This window comes from Ctenocephalides felis, unplaced genomic scaffold (genome assembly GCF_003426905.1).
Source record: "Ctenocephalides felis isolate EL2017-DRISC unplaced genomic scaffold, ASM342690v1 CF-g0.4_SCAFFOLD_01492, whole genome shotgun sequence".
NCBI classification, from domain to species: Eukaryota; Metazoa; Arthropoda; class Insecta; order Siphonaptera; family Pulicidae; genus Ctenocephalides; species Ctenocephalides felis.
Window position 1 is genome coordinate 14,319,869 of NW_020537646.1, and position 19,378 is coordinate 14,339,246.

At 28.2% G+C, this 19,378-nt stretch overlaps 2 protein-coding genes and 1 pseudogene across 2 annotated transcripts; 1 reads left to right on the forward strand and 2 right to left on the reverse strand.

Annotated features, from left to right (window-relative positions):
• Positions 1-9: 9 nt before the first annotated feature.
• On the reverse strand, positions 10-9,890 carry LOC113370894 (annotated as a pseudogene).
• Positions 9,891-12,182: 2,292 nt separating this feature from the next.
• Positions 12,183-14,000, forward strand: LOC113370895 (rhodopsin-like). Its single transcript, XM_026611570.1, has 8 exons — positions 12,183-12,290; positions 12,536-12,812; positions 12,880-12,986; positions 13,046-13,152; positions 13,232-13,379; positions 13,447-13,620; positions 13,689-13,804; positions 13,871-14,000. The coding sequence occupies exons 1-8, from the start codon at positions 12,183-12,185 to the stop codon at positions 13,989-13,991; spliced, it is 1,158 nt and encodes a 385-aa protein (XP_026467355.1). The 3' UTR covers positions 13,992-14,000.
• Positions 14,001-16,286: 2,286 nt separating this feature from the next.
• LOC113370394 (AP-3 complex subunit delta-like) lies at positions 16,287-19,376 on the reverse strand. Its single transcript, XM_026611060.1, is given in 15 exon segments — positions 16,287-16,426; positions 16,487-16,811; positions 16,902-17,034; positions 17,036-17,062; positions 17,134-17,447; positions 17,566-17,722; positions 17,790-17,849; positions 17,908-18,022; positions 18,095-18,296; positions 18,406-18,551; positions 18,608-18,756; positions 18,835-18,908; positions 18,981-18,997; positions 19,000-19,119; positions 19,274-19,376. Coding segments are annotated over 15 exon segments (2,082 nt in total).
• Between the last annotated feature and the right edge of the window lie 2 nt (positions 19,377-19,378).

The window sequence follows — 19,378 nt, forward strand, 5'->3', positions numbered from 1 at the left end:
CTAATCAAATCAATTCATAAAAGCATTAATTAAATGACTTACGAAGTGAGTGACGGAAGGTGTTCTGTGAACTAAACCGCTCAACTTTGGTGAACCGGGGATAGATTCAACGTATGTTGGTGCTTCAGTCTTTTCTACTAAAGGTTCCAGTTCCTCGTCCAGAGCAATTGGAGCTTTGTTGGATCTTATCGAATCTTGCTTTCTGATAGAATGTGCAGGACTTGGAGGCGCTTGTCTGCAAAGAAATCATAAGACAAAAAGTATTTAAAACACATTCAAATAATAAGTTATTTGGTATATGAATTAATTCAAAGCTTAACTTGCTGATCTGGCTAATAAAAATTAATCTTCAATCGTGCAAACAAATATAAAAAAAAATTTTTATTAATACCTGAAGACGAATCGGATTTCTTATGACTGCTTCTCACAGAGCTACTTCTGGACAAATTTCCCTGTTCAACAGCATCACCATCTCCGGATTCTGATACGTCAGAAGACGCTACTGGCCCATCATATTTCAAGATCTATAATGAATTGATTAAAATACAGTAATTAATTTTTGCATGATGTATAAATTTCACTATCACGACTTACTCTTAAACTCATGCTCAAAATAATTTTTGATTCAGGTCCCGATTTTTGCAAGGTAACGGTTCATTTTCAATTTGCATATTTGGCAATTCTAATAAACCAGAGAGAGCGTATGCAAACTTTCCTATTTCATTGCCGGTTTTGTGATCAACAATCTAAAAAAAAACAAAAAATATAAAAAATATGAATATAGAGATATTTGTAGTTGTCTTTCTATATAACGGACCTTCAGATAAACACCATCATTATCAGGATTTGCAACCAAGAATGTATATCCTTGTTCCCAAACAGGGCAATCAGTGCGCATTTGCACCTGAGTTTGTTCGGAATTTTACCGACACTTGCAACAACGTAGGGATCAGGTTTACTTTGAACACGAGCTTGCTGAAAAAACAAATATTTTATTAAATATTATAATAAATTATAATGTTACAGATAGTTATAATAACTTACTGGTAAGTTCTTGGCACTGTCAATAAAAATGGTCAAAAGTGCAGTACTCATTGAAGTAACCCTCAATAGTTGCGTTTCTTCTAAAGCCTTCAAAAATAAATTATATACACATATTAAATTTAACGATTATTCAATATAATATACTTACGGCCTGTAAATCATTTGGATTGCTAGTTAAGTCAACCAAGTCATACGTAAATGAACCATTCCATGTTTAGCTTGCTCCAATGTGAGCCACTGAAATGAGATTATATAATTCAATTGCCATTTGATTAAATAATATTAAATAAAATCATAAATACTAACCGTATCGATTTGACCTTTCTTTGCAACGCTGTTAACTTCAACAGTAGCTCTGCAAATCAATATATTGTTAATTTGTGGCCAAACCGAAGAGAAAATTCTTGTTATGTTCTTGGAATTTAAATAATAAATGATACAATTTTCTATCTTGATTTGAATATAACCGAAATAAAAGAATATTTGGTAACAATAATATAATATTGTTACCAAAGATAAGATAACTGGTTAAGTTAATTCAACATCTAAAGAAACTCAGAAGGCAAAACACACTTGCCAGTACAAAAACTATTAGTTTTCGAAATATCAATAATGTAAATAATGCTATTACAGTGAATTTATATTTTTTTAGTTTACAATCAATCTAAAATACTAAAATCACTCATAATAAGGTGTATAGGAAAGCAGCATAATGAAAATTGTTATATTAAGCTTTTATCCAAAACCAGTATACTGTTAATTAGGATTATATAACATAAGTTGCTATCATATTTTTATCTAAGAGTCATTATATTCTTATAATATAACCAATAAAAAATCTATAAAATATCACAGTCTTGAAATAAATTTTTAGATCTAATATATCAACTTAAATAAAAATATGATAGCCAATTAATATAATTTCCATGCTATAGTAATTAGTTAAATTAACTACATTTAATTTAATTAGTTCAGTCAAAGTTAATATAATTGTTAATATCACATAATGAAAATATTTTACATTTAGCTATCTACAAAATTTTGAGACTAGAAAATCAAAATAACATCTTTTTTTTAGAACTCTCTACGAAAGAACCTAACTTGTATCTTTGTAATAAATCTAATTTTTTACTGTAACATGGAATGTTAAAGACAAACAATTAACATTTAACAATTAGCTATAGGGAATGCACAGAAACCGACCTGCCCAAGCTCTCGTCGGCAGTTCGGTCTTTGTCGTAGAGCAGGATTGCCAGCAGGGAGGAGTTGCCATCCTCAATTGCCATCTGCACAAGACCAAATTAAAAAGCCGTGCACTTTCAATTTCGCGATGTTATTATAGCAATAAATGGGTTTAAGTTATTATTGGGAATTGGCAGCATAAATCATAATAGAATATTATAAATATATATACAGCATACACATATAACACGAGTCAAAAGTGTTGGTAATGTTCAGGTGTTCGACAAAGCCATTTGGAGTATATAAAGTATCATTAGAAAAGCATTTCACAAAACTATGTATTATTGAACTTATTATGACAGGATGTATTCAATATAAATTCTTAACAATATTCGTGCTATTTATAAACAAAATTATGAATGAGTAATAGTAAAATTCGAAAAAAACGAGACTTCACAGAAATTATAAAAAGTAATATTTCATTTCTATGATTTTTTTAATAAATCAATATATAAATACTCAATGCGAATATCTTATATACTTATATTAAGGTGGTCCTTAATATGTACATTTTCGAATTTTTTTGCTCCCAAGAGCTCAAATGATTCTAAATTGATAAAAAACAATTCTCTGAAAGTTTTATCTCTTAATATTGTTTTTTAGATAGTGCGCAATTTAATCAAAGTTTTGTATGGAAATAGCATGAAATTTTTTTCAAAAATTTTAAAAATGTTCTTAGATATAATTTAGCGAACAAATGAATGAGTTTTATTCAAAATTTGTCGCTAAGTAATACTTAAAATTTTTTTTTTAATTTTCAAAAAAATTTCCATGCTAATTCCATACTAAGTTTGATTGAATTGCGCACTATCTAAAAGTTAATATTAAAAGCTAAAACTTTCCGAGAATAGTTTTTATCAATTGAGAATCATTCGAGCCCTTGGGAGCAAGGAAATTCGCAAATGTCCATATTAAGGGCCACCCTAACTTATATAGTTTATATATAAATACATCGCATACCATTCAAAAGCTTTAACATTGTCTTGTTATATTTGCATTAGCTTCAAAGCATTAACTCATGTTTGTATGGAAATTCGTATCAAAATGTAAACATTTATTTAGCAGATCGAGTAAAATAAACAACTTTCTTAATGAAACAATAAAGCATTTTAGTTCATTAACATCAAGTAATATCACAACAACTGAATTATACTTTTTAGAGTATAACTTTGATTAAAGAGGCAAATAACACTGGAAAAATGGGTAATTCGTAATTTCGTAGTTTACATAGTTCTAATATTGTAATTATCATTGCAGTAACGAATCACATACGAATACTTTGATTATACATTAATAATTACAATAGTATCCTTGATTTTATATATAACGTTTATTTACAAATAACTCAAAACGTGTAGTAAGAACTTCGATATTTAAGAATTCATTTATAGATTGTTTTTAATAGTTTGACGTATATAATCTAATAAATAAATATATTAACTACTTCAGGATTTAATCAGCAATTATTTTAAATATATGGGCAGATATATATTCCATATTGCGTAAGTTCTCACTTGCGTTGGGCGTCAATCTATTGACACCATGTGGCTAATAACGACTTGTCTCCCCAAGTGGGAATTTGATCATTTTTTATGTAATAGTATTTATGTATTTATGTAATAATGTACATATACACACGCGAGTGTGAGGTTTTATCAAAGTCAATCAAAAACACATCCTTCCGACGAGAAAGCAAAGCTAAAAAACTGGTTAGTCACCATAAAATATCAGAAACTCGCCAAAGCGCAAAGCATTTTGCAAACCGTTCAGATTAATTGCAGAGACCTGCCCAAGAAATCATCATTCTGTGCACCCGGAAATCCCGGATCCCAATCCCACAAATCCAACGCAACTTCTTGACGCTTTCTCGAACTTATTTCTCCCTGTTATCGTCATATAATATAATAATAAAGTAATATATACCAAAAACATAGCGTTATGTAATAATATAATTGATGAAATATAAAGCATTAGAGAAACTTTATCATTTTACATTCATTTTGAATGTAAACCAGCTCAACTTCATAAAAAAATATACAACAAAAATATTAATAAAAATATAAAGTGAGAATTTATATAATTCAGCGTGTTTTTTAACGACGTAGACAAAAAATGTATACTTATGCTGAAAACACAGAATATGGTAGATTACAAAAACAACGCAAGAACTTACCTTCATATTACATTTTGCCTACCACCTAACAAAACAATAACCAAACATTTATAAATGAAATAACTATTAATTTAATAAATATAAAAACGTTTAAAATTGAACGGTAGTGAAGTATTGAAAAGTATTTCATTAATGTTTGCTGTTTCGTGTAATTTTGTGGTGTTAATTTTGCCTAATCTAAGAGCATACTTCTTAAATATACTTACTACACATGACTAAATACTTGGGTAAATTTAGTATTAGATAATACAGATTGGTTCTTTGCAAAATCAACTTAAATTTTCCTACAATAAAATTGTGAAACATTAAGAACAATTTCAACTGTGATAAAAGCAGCATGCAAATATTAATTGTACACTCATTCGGCCTAAATACTTTGTGCGTATCGGTGAAGAGTTAATATGCAATATTAAATTTTTGTACGAAATTATCCGTAAACTACATCTATAAAATGATTTTAATGAATGATAAAGCAGGGAAGGTAAACTAAAATGATCTAATATTATTGTAATTTACGGATAACTTCAACCCAGTACCGAAAAGCGAAAAGGTCGTTCACCAAACTGGGATTATTGTTTTTTAAAGGTGCTCTTTATAAACTGACCTTCCAAGACTCTCATCCTTTTTAGAGATATCATCTTTGTCCAATAGTTGAAGGAATAATGTCTGACCTTTCGACTCCAAAACGCCCTGCGTTCCGTGCATTCAAAACAAAAACCAAATACAGAAAACAACACATTGAAAAAAAAAACAAAATTTTGAAACAAACGGTTGAAGAAAGTATTAACGCCCTATAGTCAGCTAATTTTTAAATGTACGAATTTATTAAGCAATAATAACATATTTGCGATGGATTTCGATTTAGCAATGCCAATAGCTGCGAATAAAATTGGCAGTTTTGAATATGCATATAAATTAAATCAAGAACTAATTGCCTTCAACAAGTGATATAATATTCATGATTTTATTTCGTTGGAAGATGCAATTAAAAGCAGAGAGAAGTATTGCAACAGTTCCATTCTATATAAAACACGGCAAACGATAATATTACTATTATACAAAAAATATGTATATCAAAGATCATAACAAAAAATTGTCGTTAAGGCTTATTATAATGATTGTGGCAAATATATAAAATTATGTAAAGCTTTTGTTCCTGTTTTGGACATCGTACAAACATTCACGACAATACTATATGTAATCTGTTTTCAATAGGTAAGCTAAAAAAAAGTTATGAAAAAAATTCTATTGAATGCATTTATAAAGTGCACGCTAACTGCATTTCACGCAAAAAATATGTATGTCACAAAAAGGCAATTAACGCATGCGTTAAGAACCAAACTGTGAAAAACTAAAAAAAAGATATTAAACACGGTTTTATCTTGGATATTTTGAAATGTTACTGTAAAAAAATAGTTGATTAATGACCTTTTTGATAACCTAAACTAACTGATTCAGCTATTAATCTTAGTATAATGATGAGCTTCTGTTCTCATCTCTATTTAGTTATATTCTATTTTATCTTTATTATTTACAAAAATTCTTGACATTTATCTCCTACAGTAAAATTGCTACATAAAATATTTTAATGTTTACTGATGCATTTTTAATACAATTGAAACAGACTTACTTCATTCTAAAAAATATTTAGAGTATTTTCTTGAACCAACCGCCTTTAGATTAAATTTTCCGTTACCAGGCTTAAAATTTCTTGCTTAATAATGATAATCGCAGATCAATATTCAATCTTTTTCAAACAATAAATCATTATAATCATTCCGCAAATTTTGAACGAAAAATTGGCAACTTAACGAGTATCTGCACTCGTTTTCTTCAAATGAAAACTTCATATATTTTTATTTTTATCAATCTATTTGTCTTAGTTATAAAAAAAATCTTTTGGTTGTTTTGATTTGAACAGCACGTCAAAATACATCAGTAAACAACAATGACTAAATCTAATCTTGAAACTATTGTTAAAGAAAACTCAATGGTAAAAAATACTGCTGTTAGAAAACTCGAGTTAAAATTTTCACATAATAAAGGAAAAAATAAACATGTATAACAATAGAAATTAATTAGACCACTGACCTCACACCAATAGTCCCACTTTGGATCGACTGTATTATCAATTGTTTGTGTGCGAAATTCTTGTGCTCCAACAGTAACAATAGCATAGGGATCGCTTTTGCCTTTTCCCAGAACTCCAATATCCTTCTTCATTAAATGTTTAGCTTCAACAACATGGATTCGTAGCACGCCCTATCATATTAAAAAAAAAAAAACAGAATATATCAAAAAAGTATTCCACAATATGCAACTTTAGAAACATCTAAAGTCCCTAAAGGTAGCATATATTTCAGCAATTAGAGAATGATGCCAGAACTGGGATAAATATATTTGAATTATATAAATTAATAAATCAAACAATAATTACCTCAGGTTCTGGCATTTTCAGTGTCTGTGCGGGTATTTCATCACTCATCTGAATAGCCATTTTATTTGGCAAAACCATCATAGCAGCTACTTGTTCTACAATAATACGTCGCAACAAGTCACTGAAAAGGTAAAAAATATAATTGTATAAAAACTTTATATCAATATAATACTTTTACCTTATTCATACCTTAGTCCAGGCATATCCAATAAGTCGGCAACTCCAACCAAATTAAAATCAATACTTGGATTATTCAAGAAAAATACTTGAATACCTCCAAATAATGGTATTTTAGATATCAAAGGCTTTAAAACTACTCGTACCATGCCATGTATCTGTTAAATTGTAAAATTAATTATTAATTGAACTAGTAAAGTATAATAATAACAATGCTTGTTGTTTGTTTAACACAATATTTACCTGAAAATCTCTTATTCCTCCCTTAATTCCTCCCAAAACAAAAGTTATATCACAATTACCAGCATAACTAAAATAAAAATAATCTATTGTAGAAAGTTATCAAAAAAAATTAAAATAATAATTATGATTACATACAATATATCCATATCCATTATGACTTCATTCCTATCAACATTTCGATCATATACTTTAACACCACCAATTCTGGGAGGCTGCAAAATAAAACAAAGTTTAAAACTTAAATCTTGCCGCAAATATATTAATTTTTTAATAATACTCACAATAGTTCCAAGAATTAAACGATCAAATTTAAAGCCATGGAGTTTGTATTTAGCAAGAGCAGCAGCAACGGAAGGTTCAATACTATCTTTTATTAGGCCACGAGCATAATGGTTCACATTAGGCCAGACTTGTCGAAGAATCTAAAACAATAATATTGATAAATTTATTCAAAATCTAGTACTCAAAATCTAAATATATAGAATCTTACCCTATTTAACCACTCAGCTCTTTCAATATCCGGAAAAAATACCTAAAAGAATGTAATGAAATTAATATTCAAATTACTAAGTGTTATCCAACAGAATTAAATACATAAAATATTTTCATGTGGCTTTAAACAATTCTTATATTATCATTATACTTGCAATTGTAATTTAATATATTAGCACTAATGTTAATTGTTGATTAAAACTTAAAAAAGCATTTTTTCAATCTATAGCTTATAAATCTATTTACCCAAGCTGGTAAATCATCAAGCCGAGCTAAAATCACATCTTTTTCACTTGCTAACGCTGAAGCTTTGGCAATATTTCTCCTCATATCACTTTCCTTCCGCCACTCGTCACGAGCAACAGAAAGAAACAGTGGAGCTAGTAAAAAGATTGATTTATATAAAAATGTTAAATTATTAACTTTTAATATGTTTGAATGCTTACAATAAAATATAGCAAAGTTCATTATCTTTATTGATACTTGAATGACTTTCAACCTAATTTAGCTTTTACTAAAATATAATAGAAATAAAAACAAATGGTTATACCTATTAGCCATGCCACAGACCAGCCCATATACCCTACAAAATAAACAGTTCCAACGACAATAATCTTTTTCGCTAAGGAATAAATCCATGATCCCACAGAACCATAAGATCCAACATGTGTTGAAGGTTTGGACGGATCCAATTCCTTACTAGCACCTGCCATATCTTCTTCACTATAAATTATAATAATAATAATAATTATGTTCATTAATTTAATTTAGAATTTGTACAAATTGTCAGCATTTATTTGAATATTTCTCTAGGCAAATATAATAAATAATATCAGATTTAATTTATATGAATGAAAGTGTGCATTAACAAGACTTGAAATCTATTGATAAATTGAAATATAATAGATCCGATGTGATATGTTATTCACAAAACATAATACTTATTTGATTGTTCAATGACAACTTATAATCATCGAATCATAATAAAGTGGTCTTATATATAATGAAAGCAATTATGAAATGTAATTTTAAAATATTATTTAAAAACTTTAAGAATATAGTTTTTTAAGTAGTTCATATTTGTTACAATCGACTAATTAGAAAAAGTAATTGGTAAACGTCTTATCAATGATGATGACATATAATGAGAATCTATAAAAAACCAAATTAAAAAGCTATATAAAAAAGAAATGATATAATTATAAAATAATTTAAAAATAATTTCAAATTATAGATGCCAATCAAATGTGATTTATAGATGAACATAATAGAATGTGTGCTACTACACCCTGGTATAGTTGAAGGTTTTGTGCAAATAAATGTTTTTATAATAAACTAATAGATATAATATATAATAAAATATTAAATTGTACATATATATATATATATATATATATATAATAATAATAATCATATATATATATATATATATATATATATATATATATTGTATGTTTCGACATACAATTTGATGTCATCACCAGTAGATCCATAAGTTAAAAATTAAAAAAATTATATAAACTAAGGTAACTATAATTAAGAATTAATAAGAATTCTTAAGAATTATAATTTTGTGAAGAAGCTATAAATAGAAGATAAAAACTAAGAAATATCAAAACAACAACACTTATCAAATTAAAGAGAGAAAATAGAATAATAAAATAAAATTTATATATATATATATATATATATATATATATATATGATGTGTCTGCATTGTAAGACCTTGAATAAGAATATATGACATTTGAAATGTTAGCAAAGGGCTGACAAAGCACAATGGGGACAGACGTAAAACGTTGACAAAACAATAAAAATCGTACCTCATTTTGGCGAAACCAAATCTCAACAAATAACTAAATAATAATCACATAAAATGGTAAAACATAACCTCTCTTGTAACCAAGTGTTTAGTAAAATAAAATTTTGGAATATATGCACCCCACCTTAGTTATACCAATCAACAATGAATAATATATTCTATAGTTTACTCATGACCAATAAATTCAACATTCCAACACGTCTAGAAAATTAATATTTCGTTCCCAAAGCAATCTTTGACAGCGATACAACAAATCGACTGATAGCCATAGCCTTTACGTATGTGTGAATCTCGTTAGATTCCGTCGTTCGTAGCGCATTACGTCATGAGTTATATTTACAGTTTTATAAACAAGATTCTTAATTCTTGTTTAGTATGATTCACTTAAACTTGTAAAATGATAAAGCAGATCAAATAAAGATTATAGCACCATTTTGTTTCCGTTATCACTGTAAAATTATTTGTCTTATCAATTGTAAAAATGCATAATAATCCACTTATGAATGAATCATATCTTAATTTTCTGAATTAACTTATTTATTTTTGACTTACATTTTGAAAATTCACAATAATTTAAAAATCAAATATCATATCGTTATAGTTTTAACAGTTCTGTATGAATTTAACGAGTCCTGTAAACCGTTATTAATGAAGTTGGCTTTTAAAAGTTGGCAACCCTAAGGGTAGCCAAATATCCGTGTTGTGAAGTTAGTCATAAATGATTATTAAAATTTTTGTGATAAATTTAAATTAATGGGTAAAAACGGAATTTTTCAAAATTTGATCCCAATTTTTGGGTCAATGCACGGGACATTAGAATTCATTTCAGAGGTATGGTATTTTTCAGAAAAGTATTTTAGTTTGATCCCCAGTACCCAAAAATCATATATGCCTATGCGACTTTTTTATATATTTTTTCACCAATAGCACTACTGCTTGACATCAAGATGCACAGGCGGTTATTTAACATGGAATTTTTGATTCCAGTCTGGGTAGCCTACACAAACTCCTATAATAATATCAGATCAAATAAATCGCGTTATCACTATAAAATTATTTGCTTTCTTATCAATTTGTTGAAATCCGCCGATGATCTAATGCTGTGATAATAAATCAATTACCAATTTATTGAATTACTTTATTAATTTATGTATTACTTATTCTGAACATTATCATTATTTGTTCTAAGTAAAATAATTTTTGAGACTTACACACTATTCTTTTTGTTATCTTCTATATATATAAAAAATAAGTCGGGTTTTCCTTCCTGACGAAATAACTCCAGAACGCACGAACCGATTTCGACAATTTTGCATTCGTTGGAAAGGTCTCGGGCTCCGCAAGGTTTATAGCTAAGAAAATTAGTGGTGCATGGCATCGTACCTTAATGCAAATTGCTGGAACTTCACACACCGTAATTAATATTTCGAGTAATAAAAATAATCAATAATTGTTTTAAATAATTGCAAATAGATTATCTTCTATATATATATAAAAATAAGTCGGGTTTTCCTTTCTGATAAAATTTTTTCTTTTCAAATATAAAACAAACAAATAATTTCTTCATTTTTCTCACGAAACCATCTGGTGGCGAAACGGAGTTCGTCGGGTTTGCTAGTCAGTTTATATAAATTTACAAAGATTTCCAAAGATGGTCTGCATATGGGGCCGATATATTTATTTAAGATATATGATATATCTAATATATTAGATATCTAATATATTAGAATATAAATGTCAGAAAAAATTATCAGCCACAAAATCACCGCACGCAACGATAATTATTTTTCATAAAACATAACCCAAGCTATGTATAAAAATGTTTTTCTTCAATATTTAATAAGCATTTACTTTCCAATTCCATTCTTTCAAAATAGAACTACAATCCAATTTTCACTGAGCAATTGGAGAAACAACAGACTTATTGGATTAAAGTATTGAACATATGAACAAATGCTCTATATAGTAAATAGATATAGTAGGTTCAACGCAATACAATTTTTTATATCTACTTCAATCTATATATATATATATATATATAATATATATATATATATATATATATATATATTCAGTATTTTATGAAATATATTTCCAATAATTGAAAAAATTTCAAAAAAATATGGGTTTATATATAAGCTTATTTTGATTCTGGTAACATATTAGCAACTTTCTCTCGTAACCAATAATGGACTCAATTTCAAAGAATATTTAATAAATTAATTAAATTAATTAATATCTTAATTAATCATAGAAATAAAACAGTTTTGAAAGTAATGGATTTGATTTACTTATATTTCTTATTTTTATCACAAAATCGATCATTATAGCTTGACCTTGCAAAATTTAAAAGATTTCACAAAGCCATCCCCCAATATATATATAGTACAAAATACGGAAGCTACTAATATATCATAGGTCAGATTGAGAAAATCGGATTAGAATTAATCTAATTAACTTCAGAAGGATTCGAAAATTTACAAATAAGATTGTACTTCTGTAAAAACAGAACTCGCTCATTGTCAGTTCAGTGTTTGGCCAAGTTACCAAGAATGGAAACCACAGCTACCGGCGTGGTCCAATACGGGCCCGAATATTCGGCCTACAAATGGGATCGTTTCAATGCGGACCCGTGGGCGAATATGACCGTAGTTGATAAGGTAAACTTTAAATCTAATTCCTCAATCATACTTATTTTATGTACATTTGTTTGTATCAAGTATTTTCTAGAAATGGCTTTAATGCAATGCATGTAACGTTTGCCTAAAACTGAATATTTGGAGGCATATGTTATATTGAGTTGTATTGAACCAAATAATATTATTGAGATAAGTTCAAAATCAATCGCTTATTTAATTATTGTTTATCTATTTATATGTATCTAAAAAAATACTATTATTTTGAGGTCCCGCCGGAAATTCTGCACATGGTAGATGTCCACTGGTACCAGTTTCCTCCAATGAATCCTATGTGGCATAGTATACTAGGTTTTGTTATTGGTCTCCTCGGCATAATATCATTTATAGGAAATGGAATGGTTATATACATTTTTACTAGCACTAAGCAGCTGCGAACTCCTTCAAATCTATTAGTGATCAATTTGGCTGTGTCCGACTTTCTGATGATGTTCTGGATGTCACCACCGATGGTTATAAATTGTTACTACGAAACTTGGATACTAGGCAAAATGATTTATAAAAAGTCAAACTGAAGATTTGCTCTATAATTTATATAAAAATTTATTTCCAGGGCCCCTAATGTGCGAACTTTACGGTATGTTTGGATCGCTCTGTGGATGTGTTTCAATTTGGACAATGACTATGATCGCTTTTGATCGATATAATGTTATAGTAAAAGTAAGTGGGGTAGCTTTAACTGTATTTTATATCATTTTTTAAAACCAATAACTACATAGGGTCTTGCCGCCAAACCATTGACGAATAAAGGGGCAGTTTTGCGGATCCTATTAGTTTGGATATCTTCTGGTCTATGGGGAATTGCACCTTTCTTTGGTTGGAACAGGTAAAAAATTCGAATTAATGAATAACAAATCGACTATTTCATTAAAAGCAAGTTATCAATTAGTTCTATTCTTCTTTAGGTATGTTCCCGAAGGCAATATGACAGCTTGTGGAACTGATTACTTGAATAAAGACTGGTTTAGCAGATCATATATTTTAGTGTACTCGGTTTTTGTATATTACTTACCTCTATTTTGTATTATATATTCCTACTTCTTTATAGTGCGAGTAAGGGACCTAAAATAATTGTTAAAGTATGAATATTAAATAAATATTAACAAATATTTGTTTATAGGCAGTTGCTGAACACGAAAAAAGCATGAGAGAACAAGCTAAGAAGATGAAAGTAGCTTCTCTTCGATCTTCCGGATCTGGTGCAGGCGCTAGCGACAAAAGTGCAGAATTTAAATTGGCCAAGGTTGCTCTCATGACTATTGCGCTTTGGTTCTTTGCATGGACACCATACTTGGTAAAAAATAATATTTATTATGAATTATTTATTTTAAATAATTACTTACTTTAACAAAATTTATTTAGGTAATCAACTATACTGGAATTTTTGAAACTTTTACAATCAGCCCATTGGCAACGATTTGGGGCTCCTTATTTGCTAAAGCAAACGCTGTCTACAATCCGATAGTTTATGGAATCAGGTTAGAGAAATTATTTATATTAAAGTTCAAAATTTAAATATTCAACTACATTATTTAATTTTATAGCCATCCTAAATATAGAGCAGCTCTATTCAAGAAATTCCCGTCATTAATGTGTGCTCCAGAACCACAACCAGAAGTCGATCTACAATCACTAGCTTCCGGAGTAACAGCTGTTTCGGAATAATTCTTTGCTCGATTACTAATATTAACATTGGTTTTATAAATAGAGTAAAGGTACTTGAAATTATTTTTGGAATGGGCATCTTGAACTATTTCGCTGAAGCTTAATTCGCCGTCAAAAACATCAATATACGGATTTCAATATGTTTAAAGATCAAAACGTAATAAACGTCCGACTTAAAAAATTTGCTAATTGAAGTTCACATTTCCACATTGTAAATAATCAACGGTTAATCGACACCAATTTAATGATTTTTTTCACTATGAATAATAATTGGTCTAACTGCCAAAATTATATTCACAATGGTAGGGTTAGTGTCCATTTAAACTTCGTCATGCGATACAATATTTTAATTAAAATGCATATAATTTTAAAGTCTTGCCTTAAAATTTTTTGAATAAAATATCACTAAAGATTTTAAATATACATTACGTTGAATTCTAAATAAGACCTAACTTATTAAGTATTTTCAAACGTTTGTATACAATAAATACGTTTCTTATTAGCAAATAATTAACAGTAATTATATGTTACGCGTGATTTTACATGAATTAGCAATTCAATTAGTTAGTACAATTTTTTTGAAAATAATTCTGTAAAAATATGAAATATATTAGGAATGTATGGTATTACTAATAAAGAATCTACAGAATCATGATCAATATGCATTTCTATTTCAGCATTTAAATATATACATTTTTTCATATAAATAAAAATAAAAATAAAAATCGTTTAATTTACATGCATGTATTCATTATCTGACATAGGGAATGAATGAATGAATGAGGTCATTTTCCTTTCCTTTCATAGTGGTTGGTACAATTGCGATGTTCCGCATTTCCGTCTGTTTTGTCATATACTGATAACGTAATATCCGCACGCCTTGCATTGCTTGGCATGCGACGTTGAACACGTGACAGGCAAACAGTAAATTGTTTTTTGGCTGGATTTTAACAGCAAAATGCATAAAAAGTAACGAATAACCGGTAAGAGCTGTCAAGAATGCATTTTACATGGTAAATTCTTATTTCAAACTAATTGTATAAAAGTTAAGAATATACCTATAGTATTTGCCGGATTAACATTTTCTGCACTCTCATGGTAAATATGGTAAAGAGTTCCTATTGGTAAAGTAAACGTCAGCGCTGGCGCCCAAAAATGTGTACTAGAAATAAGTGATGAATCACAAATAATTTAGTAATAAATTTATTATAATATATATGTACCTTAGAAAATATTCTGTATATTTTGGGGTCAAAATGATTTAAAAAATATTTAATACTGTTATATATTAATAAACTTTTATATCAAATACATGAGCTTTGCTTTTGTTTTTTCAATGGCTATTTTTGATAAAAAACAAATTTAATTTGCATAATAAAAATGTAATAAAACTGAGTAAAACATATAAGATATAGAATTTATTATATATAATTATATATTGAAATCTGGTATTTATATATATATACAATGAGCTCTAGTTTATAAAGTTTACACCATTCAAAGCTGTTTGTAAATGCTTTACAAACAAATTCATATAATGTTTCCATCTATCTCATATAATGAGCATAACCTCAAAAAATTGTGACTTAAATTTTCATTCCATAAATCTTTTAAATTAAAATATATTAGACTAGTTTTAAAATAAACCATAATAGAAATAGTCAAAATTGCTTTTTATAAAAATATGTGGATAACAGTACGTTACAAAAATTATTATAAAAAATATAAAAATAAAAGCAATTTTTGATACACGATCATCAATTATGCTACATAAATTCTTGATTAGATGTTGATATGCCACTGGCTTCTTCATAGCCAGTTTTAGTGTCACTTTTATTTCTGGAAGATTTTTTTTCCTTTTTATGTTTACTATGAGAGTCTTTGCCATTCTTATGGGTAGATTTTTTAATGTCCTTTGAATTATCTTCCTTAGCCGCTTTTGATTTTTTAGGTTTGTCAGACTTGGATTTATGTTTTTTCTCTCACTATTCTCTGTAGTTTCCAGGAATGTTTCCTTTTTATGTTTTTTAGGTTGTTTTGTAGCAGGCTTAGTTAACGTAGGAAGCAATTCATCCTCACGCAATGGTCTGCAAACACAATTAGTCTACTATTATATTTGTAATTGGCATAGAAAATAAAATATAAATAAACTAAAAATCCAAATATGAATTTATATAAGTTTTTAATATATTTAAAAAGACTAATCACTTATGTTAAATTTGAAGAATTTCTGTAATATCAGCTAGAGTAAAGCTTAGTATTTACACATTCACCACAAACAGATACTACATAAACTTACATGTCTAAATCTATATCCAACGCTCTATGAGGATCAATAAAATCATGTTTAGATAGATTTTTATCTTCAGAGTCTGACAATATAGCTCCTTCTGGCATTTCAATAGTTGTATTCACAATGTGTACTTGTTTAGTATCTAAAAATCGGTTAGTTGTTATGAAATTTGTTTCTAGAAATTTATTCATTATTTTATCACCTGTATTTTCATCACTTTCACTCGAAGTATAATCTACTTTTGTTTTAGTTTTATTCTTCTTAGATTTCTTGTTTTTCTTCTTTTCAGATTTTTTTTCTGATTTCATTTGTAAATATTTATCTGAACGTTTTGTTGATGTAATTTGTAAAGGCACGTCTAATGCTAATTCCGCTATTGGAATTGTCTCCACTTCATTTATCAATGATGAGGAATCATTATATACAACTCTATTGTGTCTATTAGCCTTTTTATAAGAAACATTTGTTGAAGAGCCTTTAAGATAATGAGGATTATTGCTCTGTTCAAACTTCCGCATTTCACGAATCTATATTTTAACAAATCATATATTTTAGCAATTAGCCTAATCATTGTTAAAAAAATTACGATTATAAATATTATCACTGAAATTAAGTACCTTATTAATTTCCTCGGGATCTAGTTCCTTCTCCTGTCTCTTACTTGTTTGATACCCATCATCTAATTTATTATTGGCAGTAAATATATCTGTGCATTCATCTGATGAAGATGAACTGCTTTCACTAGGTGGGTTCATTTATCCACTCATCCAAATCCAATCTTAATTAAAATAAAATAAGTAAATAAAATAAATCAAAATAACAGAAAAATGCATATTATATTATTATTACCCTTCTGGAATTTGAACTTTTCTTTGAGCCTTCAATGCTACTGGATTTAACTCGCCTTTAAATAAAGATGAAACTTCCTTGATAATCTCAAAATCAACCGACAAATTTTCTGTTTCGGTTTCAAGTTCACCATTTGTGATACTTGTTGATACCAAATCACTAGTTACAATTGAATTGGCTTCTTCTGGATTTTTTCCCAGAAGCACATCTTTAATATATTGCACTAACATGATTGCCGAACTTGCACGTTCTTGAACTTCAATATGTCCAGACATTAAATAAATAGGCAGACCCTCCATGGTCTTATCACATAGCTGAAAAAATCAATATGATTTTTTAATCAAATATTTTTTTATTCACTAACAAGTTCAGTACAATTTCTTGTCTAATAGACTCTCATAAATTTATAACCATTAGAGATTTCTTTAGTACCTTTATCATAGCTGCTTTATCTCCACTTTCAGCATACTTGTCAAATAAATTTGATAATATTTTTATAATATTGTGAATATAAACTGCTGTAATATGTCCAGGAAGGGTTCTTTGTTTTAAAAGTATATCAAGAACATCTTCAGGAGATTCTAAATCACTGATAAAAAAATACATAATTAATTCACAAAATTAGTAATTATTTTAATAATGCAATGTTTATATACTTAGAAAATTCTCCAACTATCCATGCTGCAGCATAAAGAACTTCTGACATATTTCCTCCACTAAAATAAAATAATATTTAAAAAATAAATATTGAACATAATTTTATAGCTTTGTTACCTCGTGCTCGAAATGACCATGGTAGAAATTAATGAAGACATTTCTTGAACAGCAAACTTGCGAACAGCCTGAACTCTAATCGCAACATCTAATATCTGTGTTGCAATTATTTTACCTGAAACATTCAATAGATTTTAATCATTCTAAAATTTATAATGTTATTAACAGAAATTTATAGAAGGCATACCATGTTTCGAACCAGAATCTAATTGGGTCAGTTCCACTAATACTGTCAAATACCATTCAAAATTAGTCACATATTGATATGAACCCTGTGAGCAAATTTCTATAACTTTGCATAATAGTTCATCTCTATATGTTGAACCTTCAGCACGTTCCATATGACCTAGCAATCTTTTCACAATTTCCATCAAGTTTTTCTTTGAAACCTTAAATACAAAATCATTAAATTAATATTAAAAAAGTACAAAAACAAAATATAACAAATACTATAAGTAACCAAATATACAACTGGCAATTAGATTCTTATTAGATTACCATTCCATGTAATAAATCCAATGCCCTTAAGCGAATTGACTCATCTTTATCATCTAAACAAGCAAGAATTAAATCCTTGTGAGCTTGAACACTTTTAGGATGTGTTTTCAAAATCTTAGACATTGCCAGCAATCCAAGATATTTCACTAAAAATATTCAAAAATATTATTCTTTCATTTTAATATTATATGTTAATACCTACAATTCTGATCAGAATCTTCAATTAATATTCTCAATTTTTGTACACAGAGCTGAATCGCAGCGGAATGGTTAGGCATGCCACTTGAGATGGATATTAGAACTGCTATTACAGTATTTATGCATTCGTAAAGAAGACTCATTGCAGATGTGCTGTAAAAATACAAAAAACATAACAATCATCTTATACTATACTCATTCAGTGAAATAAATTGAAGAAGTTAAATTTACCTGTGAATTAAATTAGTGAGAGGTTCTATTAGTTTTTTTCCTAATCGAGGTTCCAAAGGAGTTAGTGCCCCAAACTTCAGAAAAGAAAACCATGATTTAAAATCTATTTTGAGGTTATTATAAAATGACTGAGAAGTTATTCTTACCAATTTAATTATTTTATAAGCATCCAATTATTTGTTGATGTTGTCATCAACTTGAAAAACACAGGTGCTAAAGATAAATAGTTTTTTGGATTTTTACGAGCTAGCTCACAAACCACATTTACAGCAGCTGATTGTACTCCTATTTATATTCAAAAGCAAATATCATAATTTGTTTTAAAGCTTAAAGAATTATTTTAAAATAATCCTAAACATAAAAAATATTTGTAATCAATAAATGTGAAAGACAAGTTCAAATAAAAATACATAATGTAGCAATGTAATAATAATCTTACCAGGATCTGGATCTTCCAATTTTTCTTTTAATTTTGGAAAAGCAGGCCTTAAAGCTTCTGGAAACCTCAAAAATACTTTATACATCATCAATACAGCTTTCATTC